The sequence below is a fragment of the Chinchilla lanigera genome, unplaced genomic scaffold (genome assembly GCF_000276665.1).
Source record: "Chinchilla lanigera isolate Chin_1 unplaced genomic scaffold, ChiLan1.0 scaffold00045, whole genome shotgun sequence".
In the NCBI taxonomy this organism is placed as follows: Eukaryota; Metazoa; Chordata; class Mammalia; order Rodentia; family Chinchillidae; genus Chinchilla; species Chinchilla lanigera.
Genome location: NW_004955446.1, coordinates 2,208,768 through 2,225,839, shown reverse-complemented (window position 1 = coordinate 2,225,839; position 17,072 = coordinate 2,208,768). Strand labels below are relative to the sequence as shown.

The 17,072-nt window shown below is 39.6% G+C and overlaps 1 protein-coding gene across 3 annotated transcripts in view; it reads left to right on the top strand.

Moving 5' to 3' along the window:
• Mast4 (microtubule associated serine/threonine kinase family member 4) overlaps nt 1-17,072 on the top strand; it is a 539,799-nt gene that overhangs the window by 288,322 nt on the left and 234,405 nt on the right. For 2 of the 3 annotated variants that reach the window (XM_013518433.1, XM_013518435.1), the window contains one exon: nt 11,440-11,475. The exons of the other annotated variant lie outside the window; for it this stretch is intronic. In XM_013518433.1, the coding sequence (XP_013373887.1) occupies nt 11,440-11,475 (36 nt within the window). The remainder of the gene's footprint in view (nt 1-11,439; nt 11,476-17,072) is intronic. 3 annotated transcript variants of the gene reach the window in all.

The window sequence follows — 17,072 nt, the reverse complement described above, 5'->3', positions numbered from 1 at the left end:
GAGGCTGTGCTTTTGGAAGAAGGTAACTTATTTTGGTATAGCTGCTGTTTCTAATTTCTGGGTCTTGAAGGATGATATTTTTAAATTGTATTTTCATCAGTTGGACACTTAGGGTTTGTCAGTTTTGCTTAAAATTTTTGAATATTGTTTTGAATAAGCTTAAAGATAATTTTGATATCCACAGTCATATACTGTATTTAAATTAAAGTTTTTACAAATATAAGAACACAGAGAAATACCCTAACTGAAAGCACTAGAAAGCAAACCGTATTCTATCTAGAAGAATATAATCCCTGTTCCCCGATATGCAATTCACAGTGACTTTGAAATAAATAGCATGAAGATTGCCTTGTTTCCTATGCATGTTAAAAGGTTGAAAAGGTAGTGATTATGACCTTTTTAATAATGCAAATGGCAGTAGACAAGTCAAGGCAAATGATTTCCGGACAAGATGTTACTAGGTGAGCAAGTACCTTCATATCAGTTTTCCCAGGGATTTCCAGCCATTTATCTTCTTTAAGACCCCAGACCTTACCTACTCCCTGTACTTAGATCTCCATTTCTCTTTTCATCCACTGAAAGAGTAGCCATTTACCAAAGCTTTTAATCTCACATTCTTCCAGTATTTCCCTTCTCATTCCTCTTGGAACTGATGTTATCAGCTCTATGCTCATCCCCTTCCCCCAGCTATCTGTCCAAACCATCATATAGCAAAATAAAGAAGTACTACACAGTAGGTAAAATGACCGAAGTAGAGCATATATCAGTAGGAATAATTATCAAAAATATGAGCCTTATATTTCAGAAGCCAGATAGCGTTTGCATTATAAAATTTAAAAATATGTGAAAGAATATAGTGTGTTGTTTCGGAAAACATTTATAAAAATGTGTAAAAGCAAGGATGGGAAGCAAATTTATGATAGAGGTCACTTACTAGTACAGGGAATGGTAGAAATGAGATTTGGGGGCTCTGCAGGGAGTTCAGTGTGATCAGTACACAGTGTCAACACTTTGACATCCTTGAAATATTCTGCTTGGAAATCTCAGTGATTGTATGAAAGGAGAATCCAAACTGTTTTAACCAAGTATAGACAGGGAAAATTACATAAAAATATAAACTGTATGAAGATCTTTATTGTATAAGAGAATATACTATACCTGTGTTGTTGTTTTTTTTCTTGGTACTAGGAATCGAACTCATGACCTTGCTCTTGCTAGTCAGGCACTTGAGCCACTGAGCTATATCCTCAGCACTGTTTTTTTTCTTTTCGAGAGGAGTTTGTAGGCTGTGTGCATGCACGCGCGCATGCGCGCACATCAGGGGTGTGTGTGTTTGATGAAGACTGGCCCACGTGAGTGCAGTTTATCAATAACTGGAAGACCTGCTGTGGCACACACCTATTGGTTAATGCAGAACATCTTAGAAAAGAAACTGCGATGATAAGTCTTGGTACTCTTGAAATGCCTCATTATGTACTACCTGATGGTACACAAGGAGGCAGGTGAGATCATTGCACATCTAATGGCACATTATAATATTTAGCTTTGCAACTAGATTTGTTGCTTTGGATTTTTAGGCCTTTTAAAGATGCCACTCTGCCTGACCAATCTTTGTGTTTAGCAAGATGCAGTGACTGACCGGCAAAGTGACGTAGCCAGTGTGGCAGTTTGCAGGAAGGAACAAGGCTGCTAGCCAGGGAGTCTGCAGCAAAGTGGATGTGCCCCGCCTCTTTTCTCTAGCTGATTGCCGAGGTTGCTGCGCAAGAACACACAGTGATCCTGCGGCTGGGTGGCACATACTGAGTCCTTCATGGTTTCAGTTCAGTTGGACACACAGACTCTGTTGACATGAATTTGATGTTGTTAATAACTAATCTGAACAGTTGGTATTAAAGTTCACTAGGTTTGTGGGTCTCTTACTGAGGCTTCACTGGTATTTAGAACTTCCATCCTGAAATGGCAGTTTTAAGTGGAAAACATTCTGGGAGTTTGATTTTAGGCGAAGGAAGTGGAAAAAGTGAAGAAATCCAAGATATGAGCGAATGGATGGTTTTGAACAAAACCAAGGTGTCCCTGGCAGCTACCGCTTGTTTTTAAAGGACCCCTTTGTGTTTTGTTAATTGCCCAAATAAACAGCTCTCCAGGACAGAGGCTCTTTCTTCGTTGAATTCCCCAGAGTGCCTTGATGGTTTTAATACCCTGGAGAGAGGAGCAGGAAATTGGCTGAAGCAGCTCCCCCACCTCCTCCATCCTGCTTTTTAATGGTCTTTCAAATTTCTCCACACAGAGAAGAAGGAAATTGTACTATCTATTCTTAGCAGTAGATTGTCCCTGCTACTAAAAGTGGCCTTTCCTCTACCTTGTTTAATAATGAGCATTACAGCCCTGTAGATCTGGGGTCTATAAAATTACCAGCAATTATCACTTTCTTTTAGTGGAGGCAATGACTGACACTTGGGCCGTTTCTTAGCTTTATGTTCTTCAGCCACATGTGCTTTACAGAGGCCTTTAGTGGGCATCCAGCAGCAGGATCTAGGAGCAGAAGCTGCTCCTCATGTTCACAGCAGTTCTGGGAAAGTCTGTCTGTGCATGCTGAGGAATTGCTGGGAGGAATAAAATTACCCAAGAAGCAATACAACAGTTTTGCTGTTCTTTAATTTCTTGATCTTGCGATAATACCAGCATCTTATAACAATATCCCGGTCAATTGTGTTTTTAGGGTTCCTCTCCATTCACTCTCTCCTTTCATTGTGAAAGTGGTTGGAGCAATAGGGCTGGTCACACAATAGGTGCTGTAGGTGTCTGGCATCATATGGTAGTTCTGCCAGGAAGCCCACCTCCCTGTCCACAAAAGGTAAGCAGACACCCCGGTACCAGACACTCATTCATTTGGATCTGAGATGTTTTCTGTTTGGCTCCTCACTGAAAGATACACACTTTTGTGCACAGCAGGGGACCACTCATTAATGAGATGCTTCTGGTGCACTGAGCAGAGACAAAGCTACCAGAGAGCTGAGTAGGTGTTGAGCTCCATGTTGCTATATGAATAAATTAATAAATGTTTGAAAAGGATAGTAAACTTATTTTATCTCTTTGTACTTTTACTTTTCTTGGGTAGGGGCAGGAAGGAGTATCAAAGGATGGGATAGATGGATGAGAGTGATCCAGAGAGAGAGAGACAGACAGACAAACAGACACACAGCCTGTCTGACTGAGACTGGTCAGAGTATCCTTAGGACTATAGACTCAGAGGAACCTGATGGACTCTGGAGATTTTTGGATGGAGCTGAGTCTGCAAGATATGAGAGACATGAGATCAACTTTGTCTTACAGCAGATATATTGAATTGCAGGCATTGGATTAGTTTCTAAGGTCGGGATTCCTCACAGAGCCAAGATAGGAAGTGACCTTCTATGTAATTGAAGGGATTGCTGAGATGATGTAATAGGCCTGGGTTGATGTCATTGCCATATATAGGTCCATGTACTTTTCAAAAAGAAGACAAATTCAGGTCTGATATGTTGTAGAACATAATGCCTTGTCTGGCTCTTTGGAAAAGTAGTTTGAGTAAAGTGAGGTTATTTCTAGAATGCAAGGAGAGGGAATCACCTTGGTTTTACAACTGATTTGAAATAGATTTATGAGATTTTCAGCAAGGTGACGGCAACATTTCCTGAAAAAGAGGGAAATAATTTAATTCAACTAAGTAAAGGACATGTAAGCTGTGTTTGAAAAAGTTTTAAAATAAATGTATTTTTCCTTCACATTCTCTACCCTCCTACCCTGCCAAATATTGAAGCAAGACTTCAGAATATCTATTGTCAAAGCCAAATAGAAGCCCAGCAGCATGTTGAATGTTAGAAACCCAGAAACAAAACGAAGAAAAAATTGACTGTTGCTTCTGAATTAGCATTTAAAGTGGCATGTTTATATAAAAGGAGAACGGTGTAATATATCCTCAGAGTAAAGAGAGGATTTCAGACTGGGGATGAATGTCAATTGCATTTATATATTCATCGAACACCCAGTGTGGTATTTGGCATGTATTTGCAGTGGTCCTTATCATGCATGCATTTGTCATCTATGAACTGGAGAAACAGAAACAATGTGAGATTCATATTCTTACCTTTAAAAATTAAGGGAAAGAACTTAGTTTTGCCCCAGGGGAGAGGGTTAGAGAGTTAGGTCACTTGGAGATCACATTAGCAAACCCCCTTGAGAATGCAGATCAGCTCTGTTTCGGGCAGGAGAGGTGTGTTTGTGTACTTCCAGCCTACTCTCAAGGTGAATTTAAGATGCCATTTCTAACCTGAGGACGACTGTTGGAGGATGGGTGTGGAAAGGTAGAGTGGGTTTTGGACCCCCAAAGGCATGATCCCATCTCATATTTACTAAGATAACTTTTTAGCAAATCTGAATCCCACAGGGTTTGGGGCAGAGTTTCTCTATGAGCAATCCTGTCCAGCAAGGTTTGTGTAGAGTGGCCCACTGGGGCAGACCTCCTGCCCCGGTCTGCTCATCTAGAGGAAATCACTGAGCAGCATTTTACAGCGGCGGCTCAGAAGCCACACTGCCTGATTTGCAACCCACTGAAGCATCCCATTTAAGCAGTGAAGTCACTTGATCTCTTTGTGTTTTAGTTTTCTCATCTGTAAAATGGGGCTATGAGTATATGTTGGAATTATTTAGAGAATTCATAGATATTTGTAAAGTGTTGGTAACCCTGCCTGGCAGGCAGAACATATTGCATGTGGTTAAATAAATACACATAGTGGGAATTACGTCTCCATCTCTCTACCTGCAGTCATCTATTTTTGTCCCAGTGAGTTGGGCAAAAGACCACAAAGAAGACTGGGGAAGCCCCATTACGGCAAAATCATTTGAGTATTATTCATTGAGGGGCTGTTGTTTCCATGAAGTGGTGTTAAAGGGGGTGGGAAGCCCCATTTCCTTGAGGAGCGCTTTGACTGTAGCCTGCAGTGGTCAGCCCTGATGACAGGAGGCTTCTGCCAGAGCCTCGTATCCTGGCCATGCGCCCTCAGCATGTGGGATCCAATCCTGTGCACAGTGGCTCCTTTGCTGACTAATGTATCATTTATCAGTGTGGGCCACAGGTCACTTCCTGAAACTGTGTTTTGGGACAGGTGTTTAGAATGATGTGAGTTATTATAGCTGTCAATATGGGCATTTTTAATCATAGGATTTAAGAGCCAGAAGAAACCTTAAGAGAAATCTGACTCAAATTAGCCCTATTTGATAAAAAAGAAAATAACAACTCAGAGGATTTGGGACCTATGTGTGCTCAAATCGTACATTGGTTGTGAACTGTGACCAGAATCTAGTCTCCACACCAGCAGGGACTGGAAGGCAGCCTTCACTTTTGAAAGTCCATATGAGTAAGTCAGAAATGAGATAGTAGATACATTTGGTACTATGGAGACGTGAACTTTAACGTCAGCTTCCACAGTAGAAGACAAAGAAATGGCAGGCTTCCCCAAGCACCCTTAACCTCACTGTGCTTTTTGAGGTTTATTTGAATGTTTAGAAGGCAAAGCAAACTCTCCTTTTGAGTTCCCACTTACTACTGCAGCCCCGTGTACCCAGCACTACCAGGAGCGAAGTGTACCTCACTACAATAAAGAGACTAGTGATGAAGACGCTGTGGGGGAAAGCGGCCCAGCTGCAGAAACTGGCACTCCCCAGATGGATACATTATCCAATAGGCATGTGAGCCCGCTGAATTCCGTATTGTTCTCTTTGCCCCATGGTGTGGTTGTAAGCTGGGCCCTCTTGGGCTCTTGCAGAACCCATGGAGAGGGTGAGTTCCCTTGTGACTTGGTTTTTCTCCTTAGCATCTCTTCTGATCCTTCTGCCATACCCATTCCTGAGACTTTGGCTCTACTGCATTCTATTTCCCTCTGCGGCAGCAGACTGTCAGACCTAAGGAGCTCAGACAAAGGCTTGTGGGTCTCCAGATTTCTTTCTGTGACTTTCTTCAATGGGGACCTCACTCTGTGAGATTTAGGTGAGTTGTTTCTTTCAGCTGAATACACATGCATGCTTTTTAACATGTTGTTTTATCAAGCCACCTCTTCGAGATGACATCTGAGGGTTTAAGACTTTCCTGTGTGGCACGTGGGGCTGTCAGCTAGGCCTGTGCAGTGTGGCAGTAATCCTTGCTTCCCTTCCTGAGGGTCTGTGAGCTGTGTTTCATCAAGCACATCACCCGGGTGGCTTTGGGCTCTTACTATTAAGAGATTCTGTAGCCATAGTTCAGTCCACACAATTGCAGGAGAGGAAAGAATCTTCCCTACTATGCAAATTCTATAAATTTAGTTTGCATGTGGACGTAAATGGTGACGTGAATTTGACTTAGCACAGAAGTTTGCATTTTAAGTTTTTCAGAATGAAAATTTTAATAAATTCAAACATATGTATGGTGTGCAAGGGAAGAATTTTAATCACCTTATATTGTTGAAGAGAAAATAATCTTGTAATAAGTATTTGGCTGTTTTGTGGATGCTTACATAAAAATGTCCTTTATTAGGAAATAGAAGCTTATCATCACTTCTGTTTTCTTTATCATGCAGAAAAACTGGTTTGTAACTTTTGGTATGTCATGGATGTGCATGGACTGACCTTATGGTGTCATTAGTCCTGAGCCCTAACTTCTGAAACCCAATTTCCTGCGGCAATTTGTGAATGCTTTTGATAGCGCTGGCATGTGCTTTTGCTTAGAGAGGTCAGCTTTGAGGCAGAGGTTGTCTTTTGGATTTATTGTATTTGTTAAGGAACTGAGGGGCATTTGCACTGGAAAGCTGGCACCCTGTGATCTCACAGGTAACTGCTGTTTCCATGTGATCATATTTATTCTGGGGGAACTGGGAAGTTCCTACTGGGCTGGAGGCAGAGCTAAGAGAGGGAGAGTTTTGCTCCTTTTCTTTGTACCCCATTATCTCTTTGTCAGTGCGATAAACAGTAGTGTTTCTAGCACTTGGGGCATCTGAGTGAGTTCACCAGGGGTTTTTTATTTCAGGGTATAAAGCGTAATGTTTAGTATCTTAACAAATCAAGAATCAATTATCTGCAAGAATAAGCAGAGGTTTTTTTATGTCTAGGATAAACTAGTTTAAATGCTGAAACCGGTCTTTGTGGATTAAAGAAGCACTTGGAAGCACTGGAGTATATTTTAAAAGTGCTCTTGACATTACATCCTGAAATGAGATTAATAGATCAGTCCACAGGTTTCATGTCTTGAGGGAGCAATGGTAGTTTTTTCAGGTGGTGTTCAAAGGTGTTCATTTGTATGTAAACCAAGATGATTCTGATAAAATCATAGGAAAAATATTGTCACCCAACATTCGGATAAAAGCATTTATTTATTTATTTGTTTTTTTTCTGGTACCGGGAATCAAACTCACGACCTTGCGCTTGCCAGGCAGGCGCTGTGCTGCTGAGCTAAATCCCCAGCCCCTGGATAAACGCATTTACTTCATTATTTGAGAATTCAGGCCATTTAGTGCTTGCTGTTGTCATGTTTCCTTTAAAAAGTTGCCCCTGTGTATCTTTTCCACCACGGAGGGATTGGGATGGTGGTGATTGCCTTTGCAGGTAATTAAAAGGAGAATTAAAGCAAAGGTGTTCAACAGAGGTTGGTCTTCATGAGGTTGGTCTAGTCTTTTCCATTCCAACACACACCACATATGCTATTTAACATCGCTGAAGCTGTATTATGTTGCTATACCAAAGAACTGTGTATTCTGCAAACCCATAGCAAAATTTAAAACAGAACAACCTACAAGCCCACAAAAGGCACTACTTCCCCACAAAAGTCGTGGAATTCCACTGAGCATGAACCAATTTCACCTGTCCCTATATAACTCTGTAACCCTACCTGACCTACCAGTTAACACTGCGTTTTTTCCCCTTAAAAAACAAAAACAAAACAGTTTTTTTGATGCAAACACACAATTTAAACTGCACGATTTTATAAATCTTGATATATATCTATATCTGTGAAGCAATCACCAAAAGCAAGATAATGGAAGATATATCTCCCTCATAAGTTTCCTCCTGCTCCTTAGTCATCAGGCCCTACACCCTCAGACAGGCAGCTAGCTCCCAAAGGCAGTCATCTTTAAAGATTAGGCTGCATTTTTAAAATGTAAATAATTGGAGTAATACTGCGCATACCATTGTGGGGGCTGTGGACGTCTTTCACTCACCCCAATTATTTTAAAATTCAACCATTGTAGCATGTGTTAATAATAATTCTTTACTTTTTTATGGGTAAGTAATATCCTACAAATGGTTATGCTGTAGTTTGACTCTCCACTTATTCTTTGGTAGATATTTGGGTTATTCATGGGTTTGGCCTTTGTTTTCGTTTTATTTTGTTTTTATGAGACAGGGTCTTGCTATGTAGTTCAGACTGGCCCTGAACTCGCTATGTAACCCCAGCTGGTTTTAAGCTGCCAGTAATCCTCCTGTGTCAGCCTCCAGAGGGCTGAGATTACAGGAGTGTGCCACCACGCCCAGCTTGGTTTTTGGCTTTTACAGATAAATATGGTATAGTTAGAGCAGCTGCAAAACAAAAATCGAAACCCTAAAATGCTCTGAAGCCTGAAGTTTCAAGTTCTAAGTGTTTTAGATAAGAAATACTCAGTCTGTCCATGGGATATGTCAGTGTTTTCTCCTAGCTTGGGACTTGTGTTTTTATTCTTTATATAGCACCTATTTAAAAGCAAATGTTTTGATGGCCTAATGTATTAATTTGTTCTTTAAAGGCTCTGATGTTACATCTAAGCTGTTTTTACATAATTCAAGGTCACAAAGGTTTTCTCCCGGAAGTATTATAGTTTTGGATTTTACATTTAAGCCCATGACTCATTTTGTGTATGGATCCAAGTTCATGTTTTCACATAGAAAGATCAAATTGTTCTGGCACCATTTCTTGCAGAACGAAGAACCACAGTTGAGAGTCCTGGTCCTATGTAAAGCAGCAGTGAAGGAGGAAGTGTGTGACTGGATGAGGTTCAGTGATTGGGGAATGACCACAGAGCCAGGGAAGCTGGAGATGTGGGGCGTGAGAGAAGGTGGCATTGGGCTTAAATGACAGAGTCCTGTAAAACAATAAAGCTCTGCAGTCTGCTCAAACTGAATGTTGACCTAAAACAGTAGGTCCTAGCTAGGGATGAGATTTACTGTGACATTTCAGGGTGTCACAATGACTGGGGATCAGGGAGGGTTTCTCTGGTCATCTAGGAGGGAGAGGGCAGGGATCCTGCTCAATGTTGTGCAATGTGCAGGACAGCCTCTACCCCACACCTGCAACAAAAGGGTGCCTACTCCAAACTGTAATTCTGGGGTTGAGAAACCCTGGTACAGAGAGGAAGGAGCAGAAAAGAAGGCAGAGTGAACACTGAGGGCTGATTGGCTCCTCTGAGCTCTTATCCCTGTGCTGTCTCTAAGAAAACACATGCTATCTTGTCTAGGGACCACAGAGGGTTACTTAGATGATCAGAAATTAGGTGACAAGAGTCTCCTCCAAGGATGTTTTCAGAGGATTCCTAAAAATCTTTTTTACAATAATAGAAAACCTCATATAAAGTGACTGAAACAGGGGGCTGGGGATTTCGCTCAGCGGCAAAAGCGCCTGCCTGGCAAGCGCAAGGTCATGAGTTCGGTTCCCGGTACCGGAGAAAAGCCAAAAAAAAAAGTGACTGAAACATTTTAAGGAAACATGGCAGCTCTTAGGATAAGGCTCAGACTTCAGCGTAGGGGTTGATCCAGAGATTCAGGGCTGTCCCAGAGAACACCACATTCTCCAGAGAATCTCCAGAGTCTCCAGGCTTGCTTCTCATTTTGTTTATTGTATATGCCAGCAACCTGAGGTTACTTTTTTTCTTGTTCACTCTCACCATGAGAGCATTTTTCCCTCCTACTAACATGTATTTCTCTTTGATTGGATCATTCTACAGTACATGTCCAGCCATGAAATGGTAGCTTATAGCACTGCTCTCTTTTAACGCAGACGTGTGCCATCCAGCACGGTAGCCACTTGCCACACGTGGCCACTGAGATCTTGCAGTGTAGCTAGTCCCGGTGGAGACAGGAAAGAACAGTGTAGCACATCTTACTAATAATTCTTTTATTCCATGTTGATAGTGGTTTTGAATTTATTCACTTATGTAAAATATAATATAAAATTTGCTTTCACCTGTTTAATTCTAAAAAAAATTTTTAAGTGTGATACCAGAAAATTTAAAATTATGCAAGTGAATTGGAATTGTGGCTTAGATCATTTAAGAATCCCTGGAAATGGGTGTAGTCGATCCTATCCAAATCTACCCAAACCATGTGGCCCATATACATACGATAAAATGGCTGTTGGCAAAACTATAAAAAAATGAACACTGTGGTAAGACTGGCGTCGGCAAAATGGAAATGTTTGTTTATTCACTACGATTTCACCCAAGATGTATGTCTGGAAACACTACTATTAAAATCTTATAAATTTTTTCTTGGATATAATTTTGGTTTTTTTGTTTTTTGGTTTTTCTCCGGTACCAGGAACCGAACTAATTTTGAATTTGGATGTTATAAAGTTTGTAACTGTGCTCATAGTAACTAGTGAAATGGGAGAGGATATACAAAGAGAAAGCAAATGATTCCCACCCCTCCCAGTCCTTGTCTCCATGCCTAGCTTTAGGTAGTCATTGTCCTGCTCATCTGTGCCCTTCCATTTCTTCAAAGCCACACAGATGTGTGCACGTACGTTGATTTGTTATGGTTGTTGCTGTTACCTGTTGTGATGAGAATGTTGAACAAACACTGTCTTACTTACTTTTCTTGTTGCTGGCAAAAAATACCCAACATCTGCAAGTTAAAGAAGAGAGGTTTATTTTGCTCAGAGTTTGTAGAGGATTCAGTCCATGGTTGTGTGACTCCAAGGCAGGGTGGCATGGCAGAGGAGAATCAGCTCATGACTTGACTGCAGGAACCAGAACAATCAAGGGAAGAAGGTGGGAAATAGACTTTTTCCAGACCACCCCACAGTGACCCACCTCCTCCAACCAGGCTTTGCCTCCAACATCAGAGTTAGCTATAAACTCAGCCGTAGACTGATCCATTGATGAGTGTCACGGCCCCCATGACCCAGTCACCTCCCAACCCCACCTCATGAGTACATGAGGTATTGGGGGACATCAGATATAAACCATAACACTCACCTTTCAATTTGCTTTACTTATCATATCAGTCTTCAAAGTCTATACAGACAGATTTATCTATTACTTTTAATAATTATGTAGTATTGTATGTTATTTCTAGAATCCCCCTCAATTACCATCCCCTGCAACTGCCCTCACCACAAACAACACTGGAATAAACATCTTGGTACTTACATCCTTATGTACTGGTCCTTTTTTTTTCCTATAGGATAGATTCCCAGAAGTGGAATTGCTTGGTCAAACGGTATGTGTATTTTAAATTTTAATAGATACTGCTACATTTCTTTACCCAAAGGAGAGTCATCTTCACACATAAAAGTGCCCATTTCTGACATCCTCACCAGCATGGAATGCCGATGCCCTTTTTAATTCTTGCCAATCTTATTATCTCCGATGATTACTTTAATTTCCATCTTCTTTATTACTACTGATATTGTGTATATTTTCAATGCCTGTTATCCATGAAATTCTCTTTTCTTCCTTTCATGTTCATTTTCCATAGGCCATTTTTCCATTTCCAATTTCTAGGCACTCTTATGTTTTACAAATAGTATTCCTTTGTTACATGTATGTAAATAGATCTTTACAGTCTTTATCTCTGTTTATGGTCTTTTGCTAAATTAAAACTATTCATTGTTGTTTAATCAAATTTTGTCTGTCTTTTCCTTTATTGCGTCTGAGTTATTTGTTATGATCAGGATGGTATTACCTACCCTAAGGTTATACAGAGATTCTCTTTATTTTCCTAATTTTTAAAAATATTCAGTCTTACTCCAGTTTTCAGTTTTGTACATGATATGAGGTAGGATTCTATTTTGTTCCTTTTTCTCTCCTAGATGGATAACTAGGTACTTAAATCCTAATTGTTACAAAAATCTTTAATTTTCATGGGATGGAAATATTGTTCTTGTCACATGTAAAGATGCTATATATATTTGGGTCATTTCTGGATTTTCTGTTCTGATTCCTATATATTTCTATGGCAACACCATTTTGTTTTGAATGCAGTGGCTTTCTAGTGACTAGTAATGTCTGGTAAGTTCTCCTTCGCGAGCCTTCTTTTCAGACTTTTTATGACTGTCATTAGCCATGTATTTTTTCACGTTTAGGTTAAATTAAATTCTTAAATTTCAAGTTTGAGTTTTATCTTTTATGTCTTAATATGAAAGGTAATATACCACTACACAGTAAATAAAACAAAAAATAATTTTTACTAAGGGGACCACTTTATGCTGCTAATTGGAAAAATGTTTACTGATAAACTAAGGGTTATTTCTTTTATCTATTTGATTCTTTAAATATTATTTAACCTGATTTCTGTGATGACTGTGCAATTACTCTAAGATTAAAAAAATGAGTATATAGAAATGACAGTTCAAGAATTAGATGCTTGCATTAAAATTTAAGTACTTCAAGCTTTCAATGACTGGAACGTTATATATTTGTATTTCTGTTCATGTACCAAACTGTGAAGTATCCCTGAATCTAGATTGGTTGAGGGGTTAATGTAGGAAGTATCAGTGAAACACATAAAAACATACATCTTTTATTATTGGATTCTTTGTAAGCTTACTATTGCATATTCTATGGACTTAGAAAATTTTCACATCTGACATTTTAGGCAGAGTTGTCTAATATGTGGCAATCCTTAACTTTTAATTTCTATTAACAGGCCATTCACTTCACTATTCTCACATTCTTCATTGCTTTTGGAAAGCTTCAGTGTTGTAATGTTAAAGTAATAAATACCTTTGTGTTTTTCTAAAGGTATTTGAAATACGGTAGCTAAACCTAAAACTTCCTGTGTTGAAAAGTAATGGTAATATTGCAGATCTGCACATATGCAAATAAAGGTGAAGTCTGTAATTTTGTTTTCCCGTTGTGGTTCTGGGAGTCAAGCCCAGGGTCTTGCTCAAGCTAAATATGTGCTTTACTAAGGAGCTGTCCACCAAACCCAAGACTGTTATTTTATTTATTTATTTTTTGGCAATATTGAGCATCAAACCCAGGGCCTTGTACATGCTAGACAGTTGTTCTACTATGGAGCTACATCTCTAGCTCAAAGTCTGATTTTGCTCATGGAAGTAGAGGGACAGCCCCATAGAGGTCTTAATGTGTTTACTTGGTTAAATAGAAAAGAATCATTAGTTTTCCTATAGCCAAAGGTGAAATGGTGTAACATGAATACTCTTGAATGATATACTTGGATAAAATAGAATTGTGTCTTAAAAATTGGGATTCCCACTGATTTTAATGATGTTCCAATGAAAATGAGTGGATTAATAGGATACTTTTTGGGTGAATGTAAATATTAAAGTTGATAATTTAGAAAAGAGAGAAATTATATTATATCAAGACCAAACCAATAGAGTTCAGTTCAAGTATTGAACTAAAGAGCTTTATTGATCAAAGTCAAATACTGCTTTTCTACTTCGTTCTAAAGAAGGTGACAGACAGTGGCCTCCTGGCTTCCCTCTAGAGCTTATGTTGATCCTTCAGGTACTCCAATTTTGGTCTCTACTCTCCATTAAAGTGCATCAAGACTTTTTTGGAATATTCTTGGATGCCGTGGTTAAATAAGCAAAATTTTGTTGGTTTTGGAACAGATTTTTTGGCTAAAGATAAAGGATGCTTTGAACAATGTGTTGTTTGGGCTTGAAGGGACAAACGAAAGAAACTTCTAAGAGTTTCCACAGCCAGCAGTGAGAGTATACACAACAAAGAGGAAATGGTGGTTACAGCCATTGAAACAAGCGGGGCCCATCAAGAGCCAGAAGTCAATTATGCAATGTATAAAGACGACTGTGCTGTAGTCTGACCATATTCCAGTGTTTCCACATAAGCCATGTTTTCAACAATTCAGAGTGTGCTTCAGTCGTCATCACAATTGACAGTTGATAAACAAGAGCGTAAAAAGATAGAGTGTATCTCAAAGATTATTATATACACGTGCCTTAGTAAAGTCTACATTGTTAATGTTAACATTGTTTTAAGAATGTAGGCAGAGGGGCTCAGGGTGTTTGCCTGGCACATTTGGAGACCTGGGTTCAATCCCTAGCACTGCTAAAGAGGAAAAAAAAAAAGGTAGACAGTTATTTACAAATTTAAAATTACACTAAAAGTCAATATATAATAGATGAGAGAAAAATAAAAAACAATAAAGGAATATTTTTATAATACTGTCAAATATTTACAGCTTTATTTTATTCCAGGGCTGCCCAATCCCTAAAAATCCTGAAAGATAAAGCTGTTTAAATGAGGACAGAGAATCTGTCTGTTTTTGTAAAACAGACATAAACAACCACCTGTGACCAGGAATTGGAAGGATTACAGCATTCTACAAGCAGTGCTGTAGCCATGGAGCTTAGTGGTCCTGAAGCCAGAAAATAGTATATGTGGCAATGGACCAAGATGTCCAAAAAGCCACTTACGTTTAGGATGATATAAGCTCTAGAATAATGAAAAATAATGCTCATAGGACACAGAATGGGGAGAGCACGATGCCCTAAAACTGCAACATTGGGTTTGTTTATTTTATTTTATTTTATTTTATTTGGTTTTGGTACTGGGAATTGAATTCAGGACCTTGTCTTGCTAGGCAGGCACTGAGATGCTGAGCTATATCCGCGGCCCCTCAATGTTGGGTTTAAGAAAAGAGGACCTATTTATTGATTTAAATCAGCTAAGTTTATACTAGAGACCAAGTCTTGTTCTCGTTGAAGTGTTACTCATGGTAAACATTACCTATCTTAAATTACCTCTAAGTGAAATGTTACCAGCCTCCCCTCTTACTTCTGCGGGTCCACTAGTAGAATATGGTAAGCCTCTCTATGTGAGAAGTAGCAAAGTATTGCTGCAACAGATCCAGTGCCAGCATTGACTTCTATATTGCTTACATTTTAAACAGCTCTGTCAGGGCTGAAGTATAATCTTCAGGAAAGATGTAGTTCTTTCAGAGTAAGGACACACTCTGTTTCTTTCTTGCTGTAGACATTGTAAATCAGCCATAATTGTGGCCTGAGTGCTTGTCTTTCCCGCTGGCAGGTCTTTTCACCATGAAGAAATGAGTTGAGACCGCTGTATTTATTTCGATGAAGCTACTGGGTCAGTCGTCAGTGACCCTTATTCTCTGTGCCTTAAAGAGGAATCTCTCTCTGTCTTTTGGGAAACGTATTGTGAGCTGGTGACATGTACCTCCAGCTGCAGTGAACTTATAGGTTAAACCATGTCAAAGGAATACCTTTTAAAATGGCACATTAAATTTGATCCCTTGCTATTAATCCCCACAATATTTTTATACATCTGAATGTTTAAATGTCAGTCTTCTATTTTCCACTATCATTTCTACAAGCATTCAAATTCTAATGAGTGATGTAAGTACTTGCAAAAAAAAAAGATGAAAGAAAATACCATTGGTCTATCTCTTCGCATTCGTATTGCATTTGTTAAAGGCCAGGATACCATCACTGAGAGAGAGATAGGACTATTGAAATATATGAATAGAAATCTTCAAAAGGGAATCTGTCAAAGCGATAGTAGTAAAGGTATTTTAAATATAATTGCAGTTGTATTCAATAGAGAGAGAAAAAGTCAAAGCATTTCTACTTAATGACATTCCTGAGGTGTGGAAAATTTTATAAGAAAGAGTAGAATATTCCCAGGAAGGAGGGCACCACAGCATTCTCCAATTGAGGGCGGCAACGTCCTCCAACCTCCAATTTGTCTGACTGCATCTCTACCATATCTGTTAAGGCCCCTTCATTTTCATCTTCTCAGGCTTCCAGTGTGGAGCATAAGATCGTTTTGTAGGGACACTGTGACTGAACAAATATTTTCTTTTACACGGGGCTTTCAGAAGAATCCTTTTATCTTCTAGATGGCCGGGCTCCTCAGAGGCCTGAACAATGAAAAGTTTGAGCAGAGCTATTTCAGCATCAGAACCCCAGGAGCTTAACACACTTTGAAGTGGATTGCTCTCCATTGTGGGGCCACAATGAAAGTGGGGTTTTCATAGCCTTTGCCTTGATGTCTGCAAAGGCAGATGGCTTTGTAAGATGGGCCCCAAAGCAGTGTAACTGATTAAAAGAGATGCCAGGTAGTTGAAGGCTTCCATACTCGATGTAAGACTGGCAGAAAGAATTGTTCTCTTGGGATGCGTTAATCTGGGGGAATCTCACTCTTCCACCTTCAGAGGTCAGCCCAAGACACTACAGACAGATACTGACAGCAAGAGCCCTCAAAGTGAAGGTTGAAACAATATCTCCAGCCCACAGTTGGGAGACCTGCTTTGAGAAGAAACTGGCCAGGGCAGGAAGTGCTTTAGGATTGTAGGTCCTTTCTGAGGTTGTAGCTCATATCACATTGTCTTTTCTTTCTTGCTTTCGCATTGTGGTCCAACATCTTCCTTGTTTTGAAACCCACAGCTTCCATTGTCTCACTCTTAAAGGTGACCGGAACTCCGCCTTCTCTGAATAGTGTAAATGAGTCTATACAGTAGGTGCTGGAGCTCTTGATTTTTGCTGCTGCTGTAGAAATCATTCTGCCTGTGTGTGTAACCCCGCACACTGACCTTAACCTAAGAACATAGTCGTATATTTCACATTGTTTAGTGGGAGGTTGATAGAACTTGGCCTTGTAGGTAGAGGAATTCATAGAAGTGACAAATTGTTCTCTGGCTTCATAACCTACCACCAATTATTGGGAAGTGGGGTTTGCAGCCCAGGGAAGAAAAAGTTCATCTTAAAATGAGCTTTAAAAATCTATCACAAAAGTTAGCTGGCTCTGCATTTAGTTGTTTTTCATCATAAAGAAACTTTAATAGTAAAAAAAAATAACAAGTAA